The sequence below is a fragment of the Ylistrum balloti genome, unplaced genomic scaffold (assembly GCF_031769215.1).
Source record: "Ylistrum balloti isolate Yb309-2 unplaced genomic scaffold, AGI_CSIRO_Ybal_v1 Utg371230, whole genome shotgun sequence".
In the NCBI taxonomy this organism is placed as follows: domain Eukaryota; kingdom Metazoa; phylum Mollusca; class Bivalvia; order Pectinida; family Pectinidae; genus Ylistrum; species Ylistrum balloti.
This window is the reverse complement of record NW_026782666.1, coordinates 40510-66647: the sequence shown is the minus strand read 5'-3', so window position 1 is coordinate 66647 and position 26138 is coordinate 40510. Positions and strand designations below refer to the sequence as shown.

General features: G+C 34.8%; 1 protein-coding gene across 4 annotated transcripts; it reads right to left on the bottom strand.

The window, feature by feature from the left end:
• LOC132561584 (mothers against decapentaplegic homolog 4-like) lies at nucleotides 1-25701 on the bottom strand. Of its 4 annotated transcripts, none has more exons than XM_060226279.1 (13): nucleotides 25650-25701; nucleotides 24490-24784; nucleotides 23905-24079; nucleotides 22485-22514; nucleotides 19756-19911; nucleotides 18552-18737; nucleotides 13647-13739; nucleotides 12554-12622; nucleotides 9304-9366; nucleotides 8129-8312; nucleotides 6277-6445; nucleotides 5804-5942; nucleotides 1-3421 (listed from the first exon to the last, which is right to left on the bottom strand). In XM_060226279.1, exons 2-13 carry the CDS (start codon nucleotides 24724-24726, stop codon nucleotides 3195-3197), a joined length of 1728 nt encoding a protein of 575 aa, XP_060082262.1. In that variant the 5' UTR covers nucleotides 24727-24784; nucleotides 25650-25701; the 3' UTR covers nucleotides 1-3194. The 4 variants fall into 4 exon arrangements, with proteins under 4 accessions (XP_060082262.1, XP_060082263.1, XP_060082264.1 ...); XM_060226280.1 differs by having other exon boundaries at nucleotides 19756-19896; XM_060226281.1 differs by lacking the exon at nucleotides 18552-18737.
• Between the last annotated feature and the right edge of the window lie 437 nt (nucleotides 25702-26138).

The following is a 26138-nucleotide window of genomic DNA, read 5'->3' as shown; positions in this document are numbered from 1 at the left end:
GTGGGGTGGGGAGGCGGGAAATTAAAATGAATATTTGCAAACTGCAATTTTTGTTTGCCTTTGTTTGGTTTTGATTTTTAAAATGATGGTCTGTGAATCTGAAGACTTTTGGTAGTAATAGGTTAAGACAACAAGACAACCAATGGGCCTGCAGCACTCATCTGCTCTATACCAGCCAAACATCATGTCTCATGAGGAGAAGTAGTTTCAAGTTTTTTTTAAACAATTCTGACCCCTGTGGCCTTGAATACAAGTCAAGGTCATTTCTTGTCCAAAGGGCCAGTTGAGCTAAAAATAAACAATATGATGGTCTGAGAATCTGCAGACTTTTTGAATAGGTAAAGATGCATGCATAAATAGACAACATGATGATATATGTTGATGAACATGTACTATGGAGCCTTAATGAATCAAGTGAATCCTGTAGACAAAATATCTACCACATAAAATCTAACGAACATTGTTTAAAAGTGGTTTCTTTGCCTGAATTCTGATTCAAGACAAATTTCATATTTGCAGCGTTTTACCTGGGACCTCTTCTGTGGGTCCCATTCCCAATTCGATTTATTTCATAATATGGCCGAATTCCCAAAATATATAGTTTACTACTTATGATTTCTACTAGAGCTTTTCCTTTAAGCAGGCTGTCAACCAAGTCTCCTTCAAAATATAGCAGGAATATGGGAATATTTTTTCCAACAAATATAGGTTTTTTTCTAGTGCTTAGGCAAAATATAAGAGTTCTCCAAATGAAAATCATTTCATTCAAAGGCATTTATACTAACAATTCTTCTGCATAGCTCATCAACATCATCATCATCATCATCATCATCATCATCATCTCCATGGGCACCTAAAAGGCCAATATCCTTTTGTACTGCCTTGCAAGTGCCCATACAAATAATAAAGAGATGCACTGAGTCATTTTCTGGTGGCTGGTGATGCTGTTAAAGACTAAAAACTAAAATACTGAAGCCAAAATGCAGTATTAAAGAAATATTTACAATCTCACATTTATCGGCGAAAAATTTCCTGAAAAATATAAGAATATTTTTTTAAAAAATAGGAAAATAAAGGAAATAAAGGAGATCTTTCAAAATATAAGTTTTGAACCAAAATATAGGAAAATATAGGAATCGGTTGACAGCCTGCTAATGATTGCCAAAAAGCCCTGCTGTTTTTGTGTCAGAGATGATCAAATTATTTTAGAGTATTTTATAAAGTAAAACTCTGTGAATTACATGGTAATATTAATGTACTTGTCCTGGTGATACATTTTACATGTACATCAGAATTATCAGGATCATTACCCACAGATTAACACAAGTTAAAATCAATCATTATTGACTTTTTCCATATCTTTTTTAAAGACCCCCAAAAGCATACAGCTATAATTTTGACGGATGGAACAAAGCGCTCTAATGCATTCAGGACTATGCATATTTATGAAGCTTTATGGTTATTTATGAAGGTTTATGAATATTCAAGGAGACTTATGGATATGTAGAATTGTACAGACTACATAAATATGATTAACATGTAAATGAAATTCGTGCAATTATAAAATAACAAACCTTTTAAAATCAATCTGTGTATCTAGAAGGACAAGAAAATTGACAAAGGTAACAGTACAACATTTACATGATACACCAAAGTTTGATCGTATGAAACATTTATTTTCTTAAATGATGATACCATTTCAACAATCTCCATCACACAACCTTTGAAATAAAGCTTTGTTTACTTTTTTAGCATAAAAAAGACCAATTTATGTTTATCTTTAGAAACAAATCTTATATAAGCATTGAATTGCTTCCAGTTGGCATTTATAGACCAGACAATTTCCAATGCCGTTCTCAAACTTTGTTCATGAGCCCTTAAAGAAAAATTGACCCTTAGACTGTTTGTATGCACTCTTATAACATTATAACTTCACGTCATTTTTTTTTTAAGATCAGTCAATTTTTAACAAAAATCCACATCCTTTCCTTATTCCTATGATGAACTAAAACTTCTGCATTAAGATTTAATGAATGATTACAATGGGCAGGTTTCTGTCAGTGACTATAAAAATCATTTGACTCCCATGAAATCCATGAATGATGATTACATATGATTACCATTAGTAACCATGGAAGAACTGGTTACAATGTTTATTATCAGTAATGATGGTGTCGGTGATGGTACAATATTTACATTTGTGGTGCACCGGTAATCTATGGAACAAGAATGTCTTTACAAACAATAACAACAAATTAAACATGATATACGCACCAAGAGTTAAATGTCAGAATCTAACAAAGTTTTCAAGTCAGTACTGGTCATCATTAAGTACCTTATAATGTGGCTGTTTTATTCCCTAACAAATCTCAACTCTATGTGATTTCTACACATAGCATCTAGTCAATATTGTTGAAAGAGATCTTTCAGAATCTCAACACCGATGTTTCAAAGATCTTAAAGCATCTCGTCACTATAGTTACAAAGGTCTTATAGCATCTCATCACTATAGTTACAAAGATCTTATAGCATCTTGTCATTATAGTTACAAAGATCTTACAACATCATGTCACTATAGTTACAAAGGTCTTATAGCATCTCCTCATTATAGTTACAAAGGTCTTATAGCATCTTGTCTCAGTAACAAAGACATTACAGTATCTCTTCAATACTGTTAGAGATCTTACAGAATTTCTACACTAATGTTTAAAATATTGTTCAGCATCTCGTCACATCTTGTGGTTTAACTCCTTTCAGAATTCTATATTGCCCACACAGAAAACATAACCCTTTTGTCTATTACATATTCTACTCTTTCTGTAGAGATCAATGATTTGTTGGTCTATTTCTTAGGTAAGAGCAGCTTACTTGGCACAGTAATTCATTTTCCAGTGGCATAATATATTCAAGTCTTTCTCAAGAAAAGCATGGAAAGGAATTACAAACTCTAGGTTGAAGATTTTTGAAATTCAGCACTTGGTTTGGACATTGAAATTTTTTTCCCTTTTCCACATTGAACATCAGGGTTGAACACTTCTCACTGGAAACCAACTTCTGTCACATTTTAGAATGAGCTATGGCAGTAACCTGCATTTGTTTAAAATGCTGGATATTTTCCTCAGTGAAATAATCATTGTGTGGTAGTCCAGGAAACAAGTGGTGGCAATGTGATAAATAAAAACTGCTATGAGAGTCTAGCCTAGGAAGAAGCCACGTGGCCGTACTTCGCTGCTAAGTGGCATTGTCTGTAGAACTTCGTCCAGGAGTTGTAGTGGGCGGTGGAGTTGAACTTCAATCCAACATGGAGTCTCCTTAATACTGTGACGGGGATAGTCTGGTCCCCAGCCCTTAACAAAACTCAGACGTAGAATACAAAGTCGTCTTAAATCATCTACACCAATACCAGCAGCCGCACTAAGACCTGAAAATGGAATATACAGGTAAGGAACGATATAACTTAGTAACACAGCAACACAATGTGTATTTAAGGTTTTACAAAAATCAACAAATAAGTTATTCTGCAATCTGTTCATTCTGAACCCTCATTGTCTGCCAAGATCATACTTATACTATCCTCCTGGTTATCCTGAGATAATTTCTAAATTACATGCACAGTGCTCCTTTTTTGCACTGACCAATCAGAATCAGCGATACAAAAAATCTTCCAAACCTGATGTGGACTGAAACTTGCTCTCTTGACATGTCAAAGCTCTATCATAATAAAATGTTGTAAGAAATATATGATCATATTTACTTCTGAAGTGAACAGGTAAAAGCACATGTGATCAATAATACTTCTCTGTGTAGATAGTATATTGTTAGGTAAACTGTTGAAATTTGGAACAGAAAATATAAGTGTTCTCGGCAGATGATATCAAAAATTTGCATTGATGTTAAAAATGGACAAAAGAAAAGCACAGATTTTGATATAGATATATATACATTTCTTAAACAAAAGATCAGAGACAAAACATTTCAGACGTTTTAAAGCAAGTTTCCTTTTTATTAGTTCTGTATAATTTAATTTGTGTTGGTAATCAGAATACCTTAGTACCAACAAAATGATTGGTCAGCTCACTTCAGGAAAAATGAGAATTTCAATAAAATCATACATGTTCATCCAAATATAAATATATATGTATGTCCATGTTAATTTATCATGCATTTATTTTTGATCTGAAAATTATATCTTCCTTATGCAATAATTAAGGGCAGATCCCATTGGACACTCAATTCAATATCTTTCATTTTTCTTTCTGTTATACATGGACCTGTTATTTGTTAGCGCCTTGGGTTATAAATTCAGCTAAATGGGTATGTTGTGCGACGGTGAGCATGACAGTCAGAGAAGATTAGGGGTCACACCAAACTTTGACATTAAAAAGTTAATTGGAATTGTGAATTCACCTGGATAAGAACGCTAGAAGATCAGATGTCACCTTTATTACAGTATAACAGAGGCTCACCCTTCACAAGTACCGCAGACTTTGATATAGACTTATATCTAAGTCCGCACCAGCAGATCAAAACATTCTTACATGAGTTACGAGAGAGAATATGACTTAATAAACACATTTTGAAATCAACCAATCACTTTCATGATAACAGGTCACAGTATTCTATAACAGCCGTCTACCGATATAAAAGAATTTTGAGAATTAATGATACATTTTCAAATATAAATATGAAAGGAAAACCATATTAAAAGTTTCCGTGAAAAAGTATCGTCACCTTACTTGGTTTTGATAACATTTCCATATCCTACTTAAGTATATATCCAGCTATGTATCTATAGTATATATATCTGCACGATGAATCCTTGGTCTAAGTCTCATTAAAAAGATGTTTCAACGTCCATTACTGACGAGCACACTTCTTTTTATTCAGATGAACCATAAAACATCCTTCGTATGATATAATAATGAACGACTTGTAAAGGATGTCATGTGATTTAATATAGTTCTATGAATTGAATACTACCATTGATAACTTCAGGTATCTGCACATTACTACACAGTCACTGTTTGATAAAAACTGAAGCGTTAAGACTGTTCAAATCCATCTATGTATATTGTTATATATTAATGATTAATTAGAAAATCAACACCTTGTCAAATTTAATTAGAGAATATTAATGCAGAAACTTATAATGATGTATGTTCTCAGCTATTATCTCAAACAGAACGGTGTATGTAAGGTGAGTTCTGATTGGTGTAAACCTATCTGTTCCCAATTTCTACCCAGAAAACAATTTTCTCAAAACTTTGTAACATAAAGCACAAATTGGCTGAGAGAGGTCACATGACTGAGCCTTGACCCAGAAAAAACTGGCAGGATACATCAGAGGTACTGACAGAGTGAAAACAAAGGGCAATAACTCAGGGAGATCAGAATGTAATCTGTTATACTTCTCACAATTAAAAAGTATCTAAAGCTAGGAAAAGAGTAGCTGGGAATAATAGGAAGAAAAATATTTAAAACATTAATCTACGTCAAGACTAAACTTCTTATCAGACTGAGACCTAAGGTACATATACAAGATAATGAATTCTCTTTAGCTTACCAGAGTCATGATAATACAGGGTCAATGGGAAGCAAATCTGTGAAGGGGTTAACATGATATGGCAATGATTTTAAATGGGATAACACAGGATGAAATTTCATGTGTGACTTGGCAGGACCAACAGATGTTGTTAACATCCCCCCATCATCAATAACACATTGTGGTACAAATCACATAATTAAGCTTAATGTAATGCAATAAATGTAACACCGGTCATGTCCTATAATACCACTGACTTACCAACAGCAGGGGCAATACCCCCAACAGAGGCTGGTCCAGGAACATTTCCTGCCACAGCGGCAGCTTGAGCTGCAGCTGCAGCTTGTGCAGTGGCCGCTTGTTGCTGCATCTGTCGGTGGCATTGTCTTATGTCAAATACCTGCAGAAAAAAATTACAAGGGAATATTATGACGAACCCTTCACAGTGGAATACATAAGGATTAACAATGGAATCTATATAATTAGCAGAATCATCATTATTAGGGGAATGCATTCCAATTCACATATGTTAAGTGTGTTTATCAAAACAGTAACCAAGGATACAGCTGAACACAAGGAATAATACAATTCAATATGCACCAGTAGTAGAAAGTCATGTGATGTTATGACACATCTTCTGATTGGTAAGTATACATGTTAATACAGATATCATAACCAGGTAATCATTCCCTGTGCCATCTTCATTCTGTTTCCTTTATCTGACTATATCTCACCTTTATGTATGCACTTGGGTATATTTTGTGCACAGCATCACCTGGAGCACGCCCTGCCTCTCTATCAAGGTAGTAACTCTGGACAAAGACGCTGTGGTCACTGACACAGCGTATCCAAACATCACCTTCCCCTCGGTAGTCTAACTGTACTCCCTTTCCTATGTGTAACCTAAAGCAAACCATAGTCTTATCAATTCATCAAAACAGTCAAAACTTTTTATCTCCAAATTTGAGAGACCACGGAAAATATTTGGACTCCAAATTTTGACTTAAACAAAGTATCTGAATAAGGTTGACAATATCAGTTTTCTGATGTTGAATAGGGTACCAGCTACAATTTCACAATGTAACAGTAAATGATCAGTTTTTACCTCTTAAAGAGAACTTTTACAAGCACCAGACTGAACAAATCTTGCACAGATATAGACTCTTTCAACAAAAAATGCTTTTAGCACTGCATTGTCCAAGCAAAGTATAAAGTCTTTTAACAAACAAGCACACATATTAGTTTCTCAAAATTTTGGGGATCAGATTCACTGAAATGTTTGTACTGGATAGGCTGTTTAGCTGTTATCATTCCTAAAGATGTACACCACAAGCTTGTGTATTCCCGCTACTTGTTTAACACACTGGTAATTCATTGCTATAGGATAGTGATACTAATTAAGAAGCAAGCATTTATTTGAATAATTAAGCTGGTAATTAATTGTCAGAGACCAAATGTTGTGTGTACATACACTGATAAGCCATAATGAGCCATGCCTTACGCACAGATGATATTTGACTCTATGTATGTATTGACTGATTTCTTCGAAAGACGCCTCACTGCTTAGACATTAATTAATTTTAAGACAACAAATGATTTTTTCTATGACTTTACTATTGAAGAGACTGAAACATCGCTTCAACTCAACAAGATTCGACTCAATGAAATTCAAGTCATCCAAACTAAAATTACAAAGATAAAGAAGGAACATAATCAGGATTTGGAAATTATTTTGACTCAAACAAAAAATTTTGACTCGAGCAAGATTCAACTGCATTTCATTATCTACAACATGAATAGGCAATATATCACACAAAATCTGATGCCTATGTAATGTTAATATTATATTTTCCATAATCTTCATAAGGACAGCAGCAGAATACATCTTTTTCTTTAAATAACAAGAATATTGAATAATTTTAAGACTAGCTGATTTTCAAAATAGTCTTAATTTCAAGATATGCCGAGATGCAAATTGAATGCTGTATATTTTCAAGATTGTTATACATTAAAGATTTCCCCAAGAGTTTGAAAGATGTTACAATGAAAGTAAGATTAAAACAAACAAGAGGCCTTGTGACCTTGATGGTCACCTGAGATAAGCAATATTGAGTATAAAGGTTAAAGGTTAAGTAGCTTTCAAGTGTCATGAAAAAGAAATTGTGACATTGATGATAGTAAGCCAGTGTCAATACGTGCATACCATTAAAACTGTCATCCTATACTAGTAAATCTTATTCCAGTTGGAAATAACAAAATTATGCTCAAAAATGATTTTTTTCTATAAAAATTATAGTCAGGTTAACCTCCCTTCAGGAAGAAATGTGTCAGCCATTTTGGTAATTAAAGCACCTTAAGAAGCTTCCATCCTAGAAGAGCATTTGATTTGATCATACCTCGGTGTTGAGAAGATTTTTAAAATTTAAGTCAATTTGATCCCTTTTGGCCCTGCCTAACTGGCCCTGCCTAACAGCACCTGGGGGTCAGTCAGGATCAACCTATTCATGTTTTCATCTAAAAAGTTCACCATTCTATTTCATAACAAGCTGCCACCTTTCTGTGGCTCATTGATGTTCAGTAACTCACCTTGCTCTTTCACTTGCCTCCGTTCGGTGGACATTAGACAACTGACCGAGACAGAAGCGGTCCAAACTGGAGGGGTCAGTATAACCATCAACAGTTACTGTAGAACAACTATATGGCACCTTGAAAGTCTCGCCCACCTGTTGGTCCAGCTCAAAATATGTAATGGTGCACCAGAATTCAGGAGCTGTTGGAATCAAAATCACAAAATATGTCATCGTATATTGCACATTTAGGTCACAATCATAATTTAAGTCATGGTATATTGAACATTTAGGTCAAAAACATAAAATTGGTCATGGCATATTAAACAATCAGGTCAAAATCACAAAATATGTCATGGTGTATTGAATATCTAGGTCACTATCACAAAATATTTCACAAATTATTGAAAACTGAATCTGTAAAATCATGAAAGACATCAACATGATCATGTCTTAATCAAAGCGGTCACAAGCGTATTATTGTAATATTAAATATTTTTAGTCGAGCCAAGTTAATAAAAATGTAATACATAGAGCCACTGATATTATGATGACATAGTGTCAGTAAAGACAGTGCAAAATCAAACACTAGGAATAATTTTCAAAATGATTCAAAATATCAAACAATGGGCCTACAGCACTCACTTGGTATATATCTACCTGTTAAATATCATGCCTCTAGGCCTTGAAGTTCATGAGATGAGTCATTTAAAGGTTTTAACAAATTTGACCCTTTTGACTTTGAATTTTATTCAAGATCATTTCTTTTCAAAAACTTTTTCAAGCTTCATCCTTGGAATATACCAGCCAACTATTATTTCTTTAGGATTTTTAGTTCAAGAGAAGAAGTTGTTAAAATGTTCTAACAAATTTGCCTCCTGTGAAATGACCTTGAATATCAGTCAAGGTCACTTGTTTTTGCAAACTTTGTCGGGCTTCATCTTAGGTACATACCAGCCAAATAATTATTCCTCTAGTTCTTTTGTTCATGAGAAGAAGTCATATAAATATTTTAAGAAATTTGATCTTTTCGGGTCAGATGAGCTAAAAATGTATGTTACACACAAGGATATCAATGTAGAACACAAATTCTTGTTTACAGCTAAATGTTAAGAAAACAAAAATAGAATTCTCATGAACTTGCCAAAATATCGTGACAACCGTAAAATATTAGACCTGAGAAACTAAACTTACGTTGCTGATTGGTTAGCGGAGGAAGAGGTATGTTGTCCGATGTCTGTAAATGATTGTTGTTCCCTAAAACAAACAAAATATGGATGCAAATGTGTGAAATAGCTAGAGACAAAAACTACTGCAGTACTACAAAAAGAGATCCAAGAGCAATCACCGCACTCATCTTTACCTACCAAATCCAAAATGGTCGCCTGGAAACCATTTTGTTTCTTCTGATTAGTCCCAAGTGAAAAGGGCACAAGTAGATACCAAAAGAAACATACATACGAAATTTGAGAGATCCATTCAGTACATCTTAAGAAATAGGGATAACAATCTCTACTAGGCAAAATCCAAGATGGCTGCCTGTCTGCCATTTTGTCTTCCTGGTCATTCCCAAATTCAAACAGGCACAACTAGTGACCAAGAAGAGCATGATAAAGATCTATGGGGTAATTCTCAAGAAGCAGCTATAACAATATTTTAAAGTCAAAATTCAAGATGGATTCCTGTAGGTCACTTTTTTTTTTAATCAGTACCAAAATCTAACTGGCACAACTAGAGATCGAGAGGAACCTACATTGGAAATTTGAGAAGGATTCATGTAATAGTGATAACAAACTTCATTGAAAAAATCCGAGATGGCCACCTGTTAGCCATTTTTGTTGTGATCTTTCCCAACATCAAACAGGCTCAACTAGGGACCAAAGGGAACCTACATATGAAATCTGAGAAATAGCCATAAAAAATAGCGATAACAAAAATTGGTTATGGACAGACAGGCGGACGGACCATGTACAATGGATGTAGGGCGATTTGAATAGCCAACCATCAGATGATGGTGGACTAAATATCTAAAGTGATATTAATAAATGAATATAACGTTACAAAATTATTAACTGTTTGGTAGCAACAACTGTGAGAACAAAACTAGGTGTAAAATGTACAGTTCTTAATCACATCAATGTATTGTGCAGCGTGTTATCACATAACTTGGTGGTAAAAAAGGGAATGAATTAATTAATGACAATTACTCGTTAGCAATATCAGACATCCAAACAAATAATTCATATCATTAATCTGAATCAAAGTATTCAACCTGGATTGGGGTCAAAGGTTAAAAAGTACATCAAAGTGATCTACTTTTGATACTAACTCCTCACATAGTTTGGACCTAATTAAGGGGCTACTTTGACAATAAGTATAGAAAATTGTGCCCACATAATGTAATTCAAAGGTCAAAATATAGGTAAATGTCACCTAGGTTGACCCAGACAATGCGCATAAAGTTACAGTGATAAACAGTGAAGGCAATAGAGCCTTGACATGAGAAGGAAGGAAGAATGGAGAGAAACAATGCAGATGTTATTGTTACAATTTCCTGGTGGAAAATGAATCAATCCTGAAAAACTATTATCAACAGACTTAATATTATTCCTGAACAATGTCACATGAATAGTTCTAATTTTAAACAAAAATCCTAATGCATACTAACTATAAAATTCCAGAAAAAGGTCAGTGGAAATATGGATTGGTCACATGATTTGTATGTGTGTTTTAGAGTGTTTGTGAATTTAGCTATACTTACACATTTGTTGGTCCTGTGTTTGTGTGTAGGTAGATGATGTACAGAACTGTGGGTCCTGTGTTTGTGTGTAGGTAGATGTACTTACACATTTGTTGGTCCTGTGTTTGTGTGTAGGTAGATGTACTTACAGAACTGTGGGTCCTGTGTTTGTGTGTAGGTAGATGTACTTACACATTTGTTGGTCCTGTGTTTGTGTGTAGGTAGCTGTACTTACACATTTGTTGGTCCTGTGTTTGTGTGTAGGTGTACTTACAGAACTGTGGGTCCTGTGTTTGTGTGTAGGTAGATGTACTTACAGATCTGTGGGTCCTGTGTTTGTGTGTAGGTAGATGTACTTACAGAACTGTGGGTCCTGTGTTTGTGTAGGTAGATATACTTACAGAACTGTGGGTCCTGTGTTTGTGTGTAGGTAGATGTACTTACAGAACTGTGGGTCCTGTGATTGTGTAGGTAGATGTACTTACAGAACTGTGGGTCCTGTGTTTGTGTGTAGGTAGGTGTACTTACAGAACTGTGGGTCCTGTGTTTGTGTAGGTAGATGTACTTTCAGAACTGTGGGTCCTGTGTTTGTGTAGGTAGATGTACTTACAGAACTGTGGGTCCTGTGTTTGTGTGTAGGTAGATGTACTTACAGAACTGTGGGTCCTGTGTTTGTGTGTAGGTAGCTGTACTTACAGAACTGTGGGTCCTGTGATTGTGTAGGTAGATGTACTTACAGAACTGTGGGTCCTGTGTTTGTGTATGGTAGATGTACTTACAGAACTGTGGGTCCTGTGTTTGTGTGTAGGTAGCTGTACTTACAGAACTGTGGGTCCTGTGTTTGTGTGTAGGTAGATGTACTTTCAGAACTGTGGGTCCTGTGTTTGTGTGTAGGTAGCTGTACTTACAGAACTGTGGGTCCTGTGTTTGTGTGTAGGTAGATGTACTTTCAGAACTGTGGGTCCTGTGTTTGTGTAGGTAGATGTACTTACAGAACTGTGGGTCCTGTGTTTGTGTGTAGGTAGATGTACTTACAGAACTGTGGGTCCTGTGTTTGTGTGTAGGTAGGTGTACTTACAGAACTGTGGGTCCTGTGATTGTGTAGGTAGATGTACTTACAGAACTGTGGGTCCTGTGTTTGTGTATGGTAGATGTACTTACAGAACTGTGGGTCCTGTGTTTGTGTGTAGGTAGCTGTACTTACAGAACTGTGGGTCCTGTGATTGTGTAGGTAGTTGTACTTACAGAACTGTGGGTCCTGTGTTTGTGTGTAGGTAGATGTACTTACAGAACTGTGGGTCCTGTGTTTGTGTAGGTAGCTGTACTTACAGAACTGCGGGTACTGTGTTTGTGTGTATGTAGGTGTACTGAACTGTGGGTCCTGTGTTTGTGTGTAGGTAGATGTACTTACAGAACTGTGGGTCCTGTGTTTGTGTGTAGGTAGGTGTACTGAACTGTGGGTCCTGTGTTTATGTGTATGTAGTTGTACTTACAGAACTGTGGGTCCTGTGTTTGTGTGTAGGTAACTGTACTTACAGAACTGTGGGTCCTGTGTTTGTGTGTAGGTAACTGTACTTACAGAACTGTGGGTCCTGTGTTTGTGTGTAGGTAGGTGTACTGAACTGTGGGTCCTGTGTTTATGTGTATGTAGTTGTACTTACAGAACTGTGGGTCCTGTGTTTGTGTGTAGGTAACTGTACTTACAGAACTGTGGGTCCTGTGTTTGTGTGTAGGTAGCTGTACTACTGCCAGCCCAAGTTGCACTCGAGGAATCTGAAACCACAATAAATAATTAGAAATTAGACAAAAATATGAACATTAAACAAGAAGCCTGGTGGCCTTGATGGTCTTCTGAGATAAGTAATATTGAATATAAAGGTTAAAGGATAGTTGTCAAGTGGCATGAAACAGAAATTGCGACACTGAATATAGGAAGTGTTAATACATACATTCCATCAAAACTGTCATTCTATACTGATAATGTGAGACTGATTTTGGTTATCAAAGCACCATAAGAACATTTGATTATACCATATCTGGGTCTTGAGAAGAAGAATTTTGAAATTTAAGTTAATTTGACACCCTTTGGTCCCATCCATCAACCCCTAGGGGTCATTGTGGATCAAAATGGGTATGCCATCAAGCCATCACCCTTCAATCATAATTCTAACCACATTTAACATATTTCTGATGGATATTAAACAAAATATGCTCAAAAATCTAGTTTTCCTATAAAAACTATTGTTAACTTTACTCCCTCCCCAGGGAAATGTGAGACCCTGGGGCCATGAAATTCACAATTTTGGTTAACCACCTTAAGATGCTTCCTTTCAGCGAAAGTATTTGATTCTACCATATCCTGGTCATGAGAAGAAGGTTTATGAAACCTGAGTCAATTTGACCACTTTTAGCCCCGCCCTTCAGGCCCCTGGAGTGTGGGGACTGTATAATTCACAATTTGGGTTCATCTTAGGCCAGGGAAGGTTTCTGCAAAAATTCATTGAAATCGGATCAGGGGTTTTTGAGAAGAGATCAAAAGTGTTAAATTGTTTATGGTGCACGATGCACAATGCTAGATGAAGGGTATTAGAATAGGTGACCTCATAAAAACACAGATACTAATAACTTGTGATACACAATGAATTAGTATAAGGAAGGTTCCAAAGGTATATATCATCTGGATGAAATCTTTAAGAAACTGACATACAAGGGAGTCAAATGACTTCTTACACCATCAATATATTCAATAACTTTGTATTTACTCTCTACAAATCTGTAATGCTATAACAATACTCACTCCTTGGAAATGGGCTCAGATTGGCCTGGCTAGAGTGAGGTATTTGTGGGTAGTTTTCAGCAAGTGGTGACGACAAACCAATACTACTGGAAGCTGAAATGAGGTTATCATGGTTATCAACAGGTAAAATATTGTGACCAGAACACAAAAATATATCAATGAATATTTTTCCATACTTTGTTTTACTCAGATCACTTTCCTTCCTGTTCCAATTGAATGATCAGCCAGTATAAACAAACATTCAACCTTACTGTAGCAGTTTTCAAGATTTCAATTTTTCTCAATAATTAAAATATATCTGAAAATCATAATCTATTATTATCATTTATCTTTAAAAATATGTAAAATATAAAACGTGTAAAACTCAAATAATGATTTAAAAGTCATGTTTATATAGAAGTGATTAATACTAGTTAATATGCTCTGTTTGACAGGTTAAGCTATTAGAAGAGATTAGTGCCTAGACAAGCAGAGTCAGCTATCAGATATCTAACTACAAGCTCTAGTCATCAGTGCTCAAACAGTTCATAGATAACCAAAATTTATTTAGTATGATGGAGAAACATTTAACTAGAGGAGAAGATACAAGTAGTGGTAAAGAACTTGAATCAAGTACATGAATCCAGTTAAAAGTCTAGCTGTCCAATCCAGCTGTTATAAATATCCTCCCAACAAAATAACTCAATATGTATAAACCATTATATCTATCCCAGACAGGTATAACAATGAAGTTCCTTTTGAAATACAAACATTTACAATATCAAATGATTTTTTATACTATAAAGAAATGAGATGTGTTCAAATTATCTCCCTTGTTCAAGTTATATCAGATAGAAAATGTTTCCTATATTAAAATAATAAACCGGACATATGTTGGGTTCATTTGTAAAGGAAAGAAATTAGTCAAATATATCTAACAACAAATGTTTGTAGAACTTTTTTTTAAAATGTAAGAAATTGTAGAATTATTTAAATTGAAGCAAGAAATGATGTGATTTGTGAATTCTGTAATTAAAGATATCATTTATTGTAAGATGACAGCACGAGAGTTGATTGTTCCTTGAACTGAAACAGAAGCTGAATTGTTCATCCCACAAGTTTCTCATGAACACATGTACAAAATGTACTGGCTGTACTACAAAATGCTTATCACAACACATACACTATACTGTAGAAATACAGCATGTTCAGGACAGAAAAAAACATGTACAAAGTCTCTACAAGGAAAAGTCAAGATGGTGGTGGTTGGGGGTTTCGCATGGTAAAGACAAATGACCACAGTTCTACTCTGCAGTCACAATCAATCACTCTGAATCTAAAAACACACCAGACACAGAATTATCAACACACTATATATTTGGTCGTCCATTAATCAACTCACCAGGTAGGTAATGTTACAGATGAGATTTGTATTTGTTACTTATCTCTACATATAGTGTCAAAATTTACCTTAATTTTATATAGATTTAATAATTCAGTTGGGTGAACACAGGCGACATTGAACTTCTCAATAGACTTGGTTCAGAGGACTCGAGTTGAGTAATATTGATGTGTGTATACACAGTAGTTATACAGTTAATAGGTTTAATGTTTAATGTTTATATTCAAAATTGACTGAAAAGTTGGAATGAAATGGAAATGAGGACTTCAACAGAATCAAAATAAGGTCTACCTCCAAACTGTCACATAACATAGACATTCAGAGGGAAATGTCACAGAGTATAAAATATATATTCTCAGAGTGATGTCAAATGGTATAAAATTGATATTTGGAATGGGACATCACATGGTATGTAATATTATAGATATGGTATAATAATAATTTTCTCCAATTTATTTCCCAACAGAAAATAAACAGTGTCATGCTTAAAAATGCATTTTTCTATAAAAACTGTAGTATACTTCACCCCCTCCCCAAGGGGAAATGTGAGAACTAGGGGTAATGAAATTCTAAACTTTGGTAAAGAACCTTAAAGACATCCAACCATGAAGAACAATTGATTCTACCATATCTAGGTTTTGAGAAGATTTTTGAAATTTGATTCCATTTTATCCTCTTCAGACCTGCCCATCAGCTCCTCGGGGTTAGCCAGGGTCAAAGTGTGCATACCATCAAGCTGTCATCTATCGCTTAGACTCTAATCAAGATTTATAGATGTCTATTTTTCCACATATTAACTATAGTAAATTTTACCCTCTCCTCAAGGGGATATGTGAAATCCTGGTGTCTGGAAACTCGCAATTTTAGTAAAGCACCTTAATGTGAAAATCTTTTATGGATGCTAGATACATGACACCAAACAAAAGACGATAGGTCACCATGACTTAAGCGCAGGTGATCTAAAAATAGATATTTTGAGTGGGACATCACATGGTATAAAATGGATATAATTGGGGTAGGATGTGTCTAGTGAAAGTCAACTCAGGATTTAAAGCAGATCGTTGCAAGAAAAATTAAGCTGAAAGTCAATATTCTAACTACTATAAGGTGCAGCTAGCAGAAGCTTGTAGGTTTACACAGGTGTCAGTTGGTAAATACACAAGGCACGTGATACCACACAAAGCAACAAGGTTACAGGGCTAATACACCAAAGGTTAGCTGGATTGAAGCAACAAAGTCTTTACGCATATACATCCTCATACATCAAAGCTTGGGGCATAGAAGGCAATCACACAACAAGAGTATATACCAAGTGCTAATATATCAAAGCTTGGTGTGTATTAAGCCACTGCATGAAAAAGAGTGTTTATATTGATGTACAAAAGATACTGAGGGGTCAGGGGGCTGGTGGGGTGATGTGTACTTCCTAGTCAACCACAATCACACATCTGTTTTTCTGGTAACTATAGTAACTGTTGTCTTCACTACAAATCACATGGATTGATTTTCATATACTCCATGCAGTAATTTACCAAGCCATGACATCACATTAGGACAGAAGAGGATTAGGTTTGTCATCAGTACAAAATTCAATCTATTTTTTTTCAAAGAAACTTTTCTTGTGATATAAAAACACTATTCATATCTTTCTTGTCAGTATTTGTTATTTCTTTTCTTCAAAAATGGGTATAAGATTAATCATTTTGAAACAAGAGGCCAAAGGAATGTACATCACTCCCGGGTATTCCACGCCTGTCACAAAACATTCATTTAAATCTCAAATAAGTGACCTCCAAAGCGGAGTCTAACTCCAATTATATATCCACTTCAAAATCTAGCAATGTTACAGGGTTAAATATCAAGAGGACTCTTGGACAATTTGTTCTTGCAAAGAAATGGCTTAAAGGAAAAGGTGATGCTGTACAAATAGCAGATTCCATACTAAGGGATAAACATTGAGCTCGCGTTCAAGCCATACCAGCTACAAATGGATGAAAACAACACAAACTGACATTAAACAACTAAAATATATTTTTTGTTGACATCATGAAGGAAAACCTTCTACTTAAGAATCAAGCTGATAATTGGTATCAGAGGAATCCACATAAAAAAAATGTCATATTTCACTAGTTATAAAGAGAAGCATCATGCTGCTGATTTAATATTGCTCGAATAAAAATCATGGTCATTTAAGACAGCGATTTGTTTATTTCCTGGTTTTTTTCCCTAATCACTTTTTAAAACTAATGTTTGCTTGCTCTTGACACCAAGTTCTCAATACCACACTGATTTAAGGAATGGTTCATTTGTGTGTCATGTATGTTTATGCGCCGATGTGTATATCAGGAGATATTTATCATGCTCAGAAGATGTTCACAACATCTAAGCTATTTGATTATTAAAAATGAATTTCTGAGAAACAATTACTTTTGTTTCTGATGTTTTCAGTTGTTTTCTTATCCTTGTGTTTGTGTGACGTCCATTTTTCCATTAATTGTGTCTTGTGTGTTGGCACTATTGTTTTTTTTAAAATTTTTGTGGAGTTTTTTTGTTTTCTGTAATATATATACATAGGAATGAACCTATGCACAAAGCTAGGTCTTAGTCACTTAATTTCAACATTAAGTATTTAGGAAAATTATAATTAGACTCAAGACGTACATTTGATGTAAGTTGACAATTTCACAAATATGAATCTTTTTTTTCAATGCCAACCATCATATCAAAACTAAACTAATATCCCAGTTTCTTCTCAGAAAGACGTCAAGAGTATGTTTGAAATTGGTCTATAAATAACATATACATTGTATGTTAAGCATATAGGTGAATTTGTCTCAGGTCAATTGTACTTATGGGGATGGCCAGCAAACAAAACATCAGCAAAATCGACAAAGTAATTTTTTATGAATTTTTTGACAAAATTGTTACAAAAATTAAGGGTCAGTAACAAAAACTGTGACTGTCATGAAACTGGAAATACAGATATTTCTTACATTTTTTCTTGCTTTGTTCACCCAAGAACTTCCATATCTTCTATTTGTGATCAGGTTCATCTAGGAAATTTCAGTATATTAGGTGTAGGGAGGATTGGGGCCTCATATGGGTAACTTTAGGTCTGACGATTAAATCTCTCACTGACACAAATGTTATAATGGATTTATCACACTTGTATACAATATATTGCTCTACTGATAAATCAACAAAAGAGATGATGGAGATAATAAAATAAAAATATTTTGGTTATCACCTTTAAACAACAATGACACTAGCTGTTCATTATGGTTTGTGATCACAGTTTTGTATCATTAAGTCTTGATTTCACAGTAGATGACAAACTTCGTCTGTTTGAAATTCTTTATAGAGATTCATGTTGAATTGTTTTTAAATAATCATTAATTAAGAATGAACTTGGAGAATGGTCAGTGCTGGCCCTAGACCACGACTGGCAGACAGAAGAAAACAATGCAGGCAACACAAACAGCAACAAGCTACACAAACAGAAAACACAGACACAAAAATAAAACCTGAGGGTTGAGGCGAAAGAGCCTGGGGGGACAAGGGAGTGTGCTGGAGGGGGACAGAGACCGACCCCGTGGGCCCTGCCCCCTGGGAGGGGCCACCTCGCCCCACTATCGTGTTAGAGTGCTGAGGAACAGCCGGATGGTGTGTCTGGTGCTGCCCAGTGGACTGAGGGCTCGGTGAACCCTGACCTAGATAAATAACCAATAAAATTATCGCAATGCCACTTTCTGCTGTACTCTAAAAAATAATCCACCAATGAAATCTCAACAGATTCAATTGTTCTGCACTGTATAAATAAAAAAAATCCACAAAGATTTTCAGTCAAAATGCATTACTCCTTTTGTACAGTAAAAAGTTAAAATAATTCAAATATTTTTATCTGAAAGAAATAGATCAACTGGAATTATATGACGATATGGTTCTGGAAGATAACTTACTAAAATAAAGTTATAAAATACATTTTAAAATTGTGCAGAACATAAAGATACAGTATATAGCATTGAAATAGCACAAAGTAAAACACTGACAGCAATTCAAACAATTGAATCAAATTGTCAAAATGCAAATATATGCTGAACATTAAATATAAAAGACACTGAATCACATCAATATCATATCTTTGTGAACAACAAATTACATTGCAAAGCTTTCTGTGGAAATAAAAATTGATAATGAATTCTGAAATAATATGGGAAAGCAAAAAGTGCCACATACTGCATAGGTTATATGGTAAAAAATAGGAATAATAAAAACTTCAAAAATAATGAAATTCATTAAATTTTGTGCAAATATAAAATATAGGTTCACATGCTGAGATTTAAAACCAAACCTTAATATAGTTTAACCCTTTCAGTTAACGCCTGACTATATAGAAAATGTTTCATGTAAGATTATGAACAGCTTGGGAGCAAGGGGATCTATATATAATTCTAACAGCTCCAAAGTTCAGCAGCCAAGTCAGGTGACTGGCCCTTTAATCACAAGGTAAGAGATTCAAAAATAAAGTGACACTGGCTTCAAAAGCCAAAGTTAAGAGTCATAGTATATCCTCCTCTGAAAACTGACCATAACAGGTCAAGCTCAAAGTGATTAGATGAAAATTTTATATACACAATAATGCTTATGGGTCGCAGCCACAAATGGCTTAAATGATGACCCAGCCAGTGTCTAAGGCTACTAAGATGTGTAAGGGCTAGGATACCATACCGAGTGCCGAAGATGGCAGTGCACGATTGGTGAAGCTGTCCTGTGGAGGGTGCTGTATGGTCTGGCAGTTGTCCCCTGCCTCAATGGCTGGGTGCTGGTTACCTCCTTGGTACTCATCCTTCACAAGCCTGCTAGGGGGCGCTGTAATAATTGGCACTGTGGCATTGTTAATAGCAACAAGTTTTTGTACACATCCAGATGGCTGCGTAACAACTAAACAGATTACCTAGCTTTTTATGGTTTTGGTTATAGCTATTAGTGATTACATCGTATTCCGCCTTTTCACCTTACATGATATTTTTCTACAAGATAAGAAATCTGGCATTCTAGATTTACATTCTAACAATACTACATATTTCTCCATAAATCCATTCTTTACACAAAAAAGATTTTTCCTTTTCTACACAAAACGGATTTCCTAGATTTCCTCCTTAATTTTTTTTCTAAGAAAATGAAAAAAGAAAAAACTTAATTTTTTTCACAATTCTATTCTCAGCATAAACAGATTTCTCAATAAAATTATTCCATTCTTTTCTATACAAAAAATTGTTTCTCTAAAACCTGAATTTGATATATGACAAATTTCTCCCCAAAACCATTCTTTTCTTTGTGTAAAACAGAATTCTCCACAAATTGATTTTCACATAAGACAAATTTATCCTCAAATCCATTCTTTTCTACACAAAAGAAAATTCTCCTCATTTTCATTCATACTTACACAAATGCAACATTTCTTACATTCAAGTATGACTATAGCTAGTTTTCAATTTGTTAAAGAACTTTCAAAACTTAGAATTACAGATCTTCAAAATCAAATGACAAGCTGTCAGAAAGTGATCTTCACATGAACAGTGAATTTGGGATTAAAAACTAGAACCTCTCAGAAAATTAAACATAAAACATTTATCAATTGGTTAAAAATGAAGTCGTTCAGTTGGTAAAATCTAAAACCACTTCAAGCTCTAACTGTAGCAACACATATTACAACAGTCACAACAATACATAATACACAAACAAAAATACTGATAAAAAGTGCAAGAAAGTGCAGAAATAAAACCCCTTCATTCCTCAGAAAACGACCAGAGGAGTCGGTCCATGTGATGGTGATTTAACTGTTAGGCTTCAGAGTGAATTTCGCAAGCTCAGAAATGAAACAGTGAACTTTAAGAATTCTTTGTATTCAATACATAATTTTTTTTCTGTATTCGGTGTTAAATTCCTACTTGTACCCAGATCAATAACCGAATCCTTATTGTCTGTAGGTAGATAAATAGAACAAATTTACATCACATTGGGTTGTGACTTGTAATTTGCTGATGTCAAATTAAATTAGTTACAGTCATATCATTAATTTTTGTGGATTTTAAGTGTACTCTTTATCACAAATTTACAGGACAACAAAATGTTAAGATTAGTAAAAAAAGATTTATTGAGTCATATTTATCCATGAAATAAACTGCCCACAAAATAGGGACTTTTTTGTAAAACCAATTATCAGATCTGATTTTACAGTAAAATCTATTACTCGGTGAAAAACAATATCTTGGTCAGATGAAAAGAGCTTTGCAAGAGAAAAAAGGACTGATTTAATTGGGCCACAAAACATGTTGGATGACAATTATTAGAGAATGGTACTAAACATTCAACATCCAAACCTTTCATTTTTTGAGGTTTCCAATGGATAGACTGTGTTTTATGTATCCTTATTTATACAGCTTAATTAATATAGTAAAATATGAAATGACAATATTTTCTGGGTTTAAACATGTGATACCTTATATTCAACAGCAGTACATATCTGTTGTGGTAATGCGAGTACAATTTGAATGGCTGCTTTTCCATCAAACCTTAATAAATCTAAGTATCTTAATTTATTTCTGGCTAATATCACAGGTTCACTGGATACAATAATAAATTTAAGTACCTTAATTTATTTCTGGCTAATATCACAGGTTCACTGGATACAATAATAAATCTAAGTACCTTAATTTATTTCTGGCTAATATCACAGGTTCACTGGATACAAATTGTTTAGTACTCAGACAGGTCTATCAATCCTTAATAGTGACAGTGACCTGGCAACTCATCCTTGTTATATTGATGTTTATTTCACCTTTAATCACAATCCCTATTAAAATGAGGTGTCTAGTGTGATGACATTGATTGGAGACATGAGGGTACAGTAGAGATATGGAGAACGCCTTAGGTCAACTTCTCACAAAATGCAGTTCAGTCAGTACAGCATACTGACTAATGCAATCAGTAATTTTTGTAGGATTGCGAGTCCAGAGCACCATTTCAAAAATTCTGAGAAGTCCAGTCACAACGCCGAGTGAGTCCCACAGTAAAGACTTGAAAATCAATTTGAAATGTGTAGATTGATCTATATCTAGGACAGGTTGCAATTCCTAGAAAGTTGAGGTCATGACAGTCTTGTGCACTCCTGGGCAAGACACTTTAACAGCAAATGTTTCAAACTACATATGGCTGACATTCCACATTATGTTTTTTGAAGAAGCCACATACTAGAAGGGGACCCTGTCTCAAAATAACCCTGGCTGTTCACAGGACAATTTATCCAGCAAAGAAAGAATGGTGATACATTATGTAAATTGGTAACTATTCATTCCAAAGGGAGTGGCACACAAAGACTTTCAACAACATTACAATCTGTGCTTGTAAATATACAGAAATTCAAATGCTGTTTGTTACAATTCTTAAATACTTACGTGCGTGTTGAATTGTCAATCCAGACAAGTCTACAAATAAACATAAAATTACATTTTATTACCTACATTTCACTTTGATGTTAATTTATCTGTGTCAGATTTTATCAATATTTGATCAGACTAATCAAGAATACAATTGTTAATATCAAGATGAGTCACCTTACTGACAGATGAAGTTTGAACAGAAAAAAATGGAAGTTCAGGACTCAAATATTTGGGTCTCTAAAATCTCTGAAACTTAATACGAACACAAAGAAGCAAATAAATTCCATGAACGATAATGATATGAATATTTAGGACCAGAAAGGAAGGCAAGGAAGGAAAACGTGTGACTGGGAAGGTGGCCTAGTTTCATAACCTGATAATATCCATGCCAAGTCAGGCAATCCTACCCCTGTCACCAAAGTGAAAGGAGAATTATACCACTATGCCGGTGACCATGTGTCATTAGATTACTGTGAACCACTTTGATTCCACAAATACATTATTCTGCCAGCTTACCTCTACAAACATATTCATGAATACATGATTTTAAAAAATAATTTAGAAATGATTTTAATTTGGTGAATGATGAGCTATCCGAGTTATAGACTCTTCAGGACTCAACAATCAGTAACCAAGTCAACACACATACCATCCCAAGTTATTTTTGTACAAATTTCCTGAGGGGATCTGTGATTGATTCTCCTCACTTATTAATGCAAAAGTAAATCCAAAATGAAATGTAAGTGATTTACAGTATCAACTTCACATCAGATATCAGGCTGACCATATTTTGTAAATCCTGATGCCATATTACCGTTATAAAAAGTGTTACCCCTCTATGTTGTACTATCCTTATGTTATACAAAAGACCAGCAACAACCGTTTTCAAGTACAAATGTTGAGTATTAGCACAAGTTACAACAATGATAACATGTATGGCCTGAGTATCGAGCTTAACAAGTTACTCCTTCCATGGCCACACCAGGACTGACTCTATTTGCTGTGATCTTACAGTTTATCCTAAAGTAATTATAATCCAATTCTGATAGGGAAAGTGTCTTCTACTGATCTACAATTAAACTGTGACCAGTTAATGTCTCAACGGTGGAGAGCATGTCCAGCCAATGTTTCACAGCATGATTCTGACACTAAGGTGACCACAATTAAACTATCTGTCTGATAAGCCAGTCAGTCACATTAAGATTTAGCACAAATTATGTTCTACACTTGAGTGACAAATTTCACTATTAACAAAAAGCAACCATTTTTCTTGCTGTCATCACTTGATTGGCTATATTGAGCCTCTTGAACTGTCTTACGTGTAGATGTACAGCAGAAATTAGAAAACATCTAATGCAAATCTGTTTCTTTTTTCACATTCAAATCACAAACAGCTAAATATACCAATTTTATAAATGATACAAGATATCTTTACCTATTCCAGGGGAGACAACTCTCTCATAATGATAAGGGTTTACACACACACTATCCTGCTTCAGGTCAAATGCGTACTGACAGAATTTAGCATGCTTTAATTCATTCTTGTGCAGGTCTGGCCATCTCCAAATACGAGCATATATCACGTGTGGAAATCCTTTTCTTCCTGCCACCTGCAAGTAAATTCCCTACATCAGAAATATGAAGGACAGAAAATATTTGACCTATACATAGTTAAAAACGCCCAGGTTCTAACCTCTTCATTAAATAAACTGCTTTAAACTTATAATCACTTTACATTGAAAACCAAGACAACATTTTACAGTTATATCTGTACTTTACATGTATTTCAATAATGGCAAATCTGTTTCCAAGACATGTGCCTTAATTTGGAAATATCTATGATATCATTATGTCAAATCATTTTGATCAAAAAGACATGATGAGAATTTCTAACCAAAAAAGTTCAATAGTTTATTTCTGACCAAAAAGTTCAGTAGTTTACAATTGACAGACTTTTCTGTCCATAAACATTCTTATTTTAATTGTAAACAAGACTTTCATTGTTATTACAGTATTTTACCTGTAGTCTTCCATCTAGGGTTCGCTGTATGGTTACACATTTTGTAGGATGGGCGCCATTCGTTGTTATGGCCGTTATAAGACTGTCTAATTCATCACGTTTTTCCTTCAATTTTTTAACCAGACTTTCAATTGCTCGTTTTCCAAAACTCTCACTCTCACCACCTTGTCTGTGGCACATGAGGCTGTGGACGATACTCAGGCAGGCGTCCGCCGATGTCGGGGCCTGAGTGGACATGATAAGCTTCTTGGTGACCAAGATCAGGTATCTTCTAAGTTATCCTTAATTACAGAAACTGTTAAAGTATTAAAACACATTTAATCATAAAAATCTCTGCCATACATTCTTTTTCCATCAGATCATCTAAGTCATAAATTATTTTCATTGTTTATACCAGGGACGTATAATACGTTTATACTTTATAACAGGATGCCTAGATCTGAAAGCTTTTTGGAGATCAATGGCAATATGGAAGCAAGCCAGCTGCTCCTATTTCTAACTTATTAAGAACCCAAATATGTGACAATTTTGAGACCAAATCCAAATTCAAGACGATTGATTGATAGACATTACATTGCATACAGCTACAATGTTATTTATCCATATGGCTGATTACAGTTCTTCTGTGCCTATTTCTATCGCTAGATGTTGTCTCTCCGAAAATCAATGTTCTGTCGAGGTAACGTTGATGTAGATAAGCTTTAAAACATAGTAATCTGCATCATTAAGTATTAATGTCAAATGATCATTACTGAGCGCTATTTTCCATCTCATTATAAGGGCTAGATATTGTTGTAAGAAAACGTCGCTGAATATGCCAAAAAGAAATAAAGTTGCATGCAGTTGGGAATATCGACAGTGGAGTTTACCACACGACGGTAGTGTCATATTAACAGTCTAGTTGGAAACTTGGGAACTGTTTCATTACGTTATTGATGTAATTTATGATAATTCTTTTAAAATAAATCATGCATCATCTTCAAGTCGCTTCAATGCTGCACAGCTAGACTTAGTGGCACCAACCAAAACAAACCATCGGCGAACGGGGCTGGCTATAATCGCAAGTGTTTCTAACGGATCTACAACGAATTCCGATATACTTTTTTCTTCGCACGCGTCATAAGTATATTCCACACGATGCAGACAGCACCAGAACTTACCCTGATCCACATGTATTGCACATATACAATATAATATTACTGACTTGTCACATTTTCATGGCGCGAGTGAAACCAAAATAACAAGTACGCATGCGTCGAAGACAGAAATCTAATATAATTTGCACTTCCGGTTCAGAATATTTTTATTTTAAAGGGGTACATAAAGGGATCTTCAACCATTTTAAATGATACTGAAAGTGTAATATGGAGTAGTTACATGTCTAATTACTCAATCCATCCACAGTTGATAGAATTTTTAAATGATTGATACATGATAATTGCCCTGATGACGTTACAATAAAATTCAACGCAAAAATGAATAATTCCAATATATTGTGACGCGTTTCCCCCTGAGGCCCATCACAGGTAACTGACCGTTATATTACAGGGTTTAACTAGGACAAAGTTAAACGGAAGTGATTCAGTGTGTAATAAAAGGCACTCCTGTTTACAATATCATTATCTCTTTATAGAGGTGTCACAAAGGTT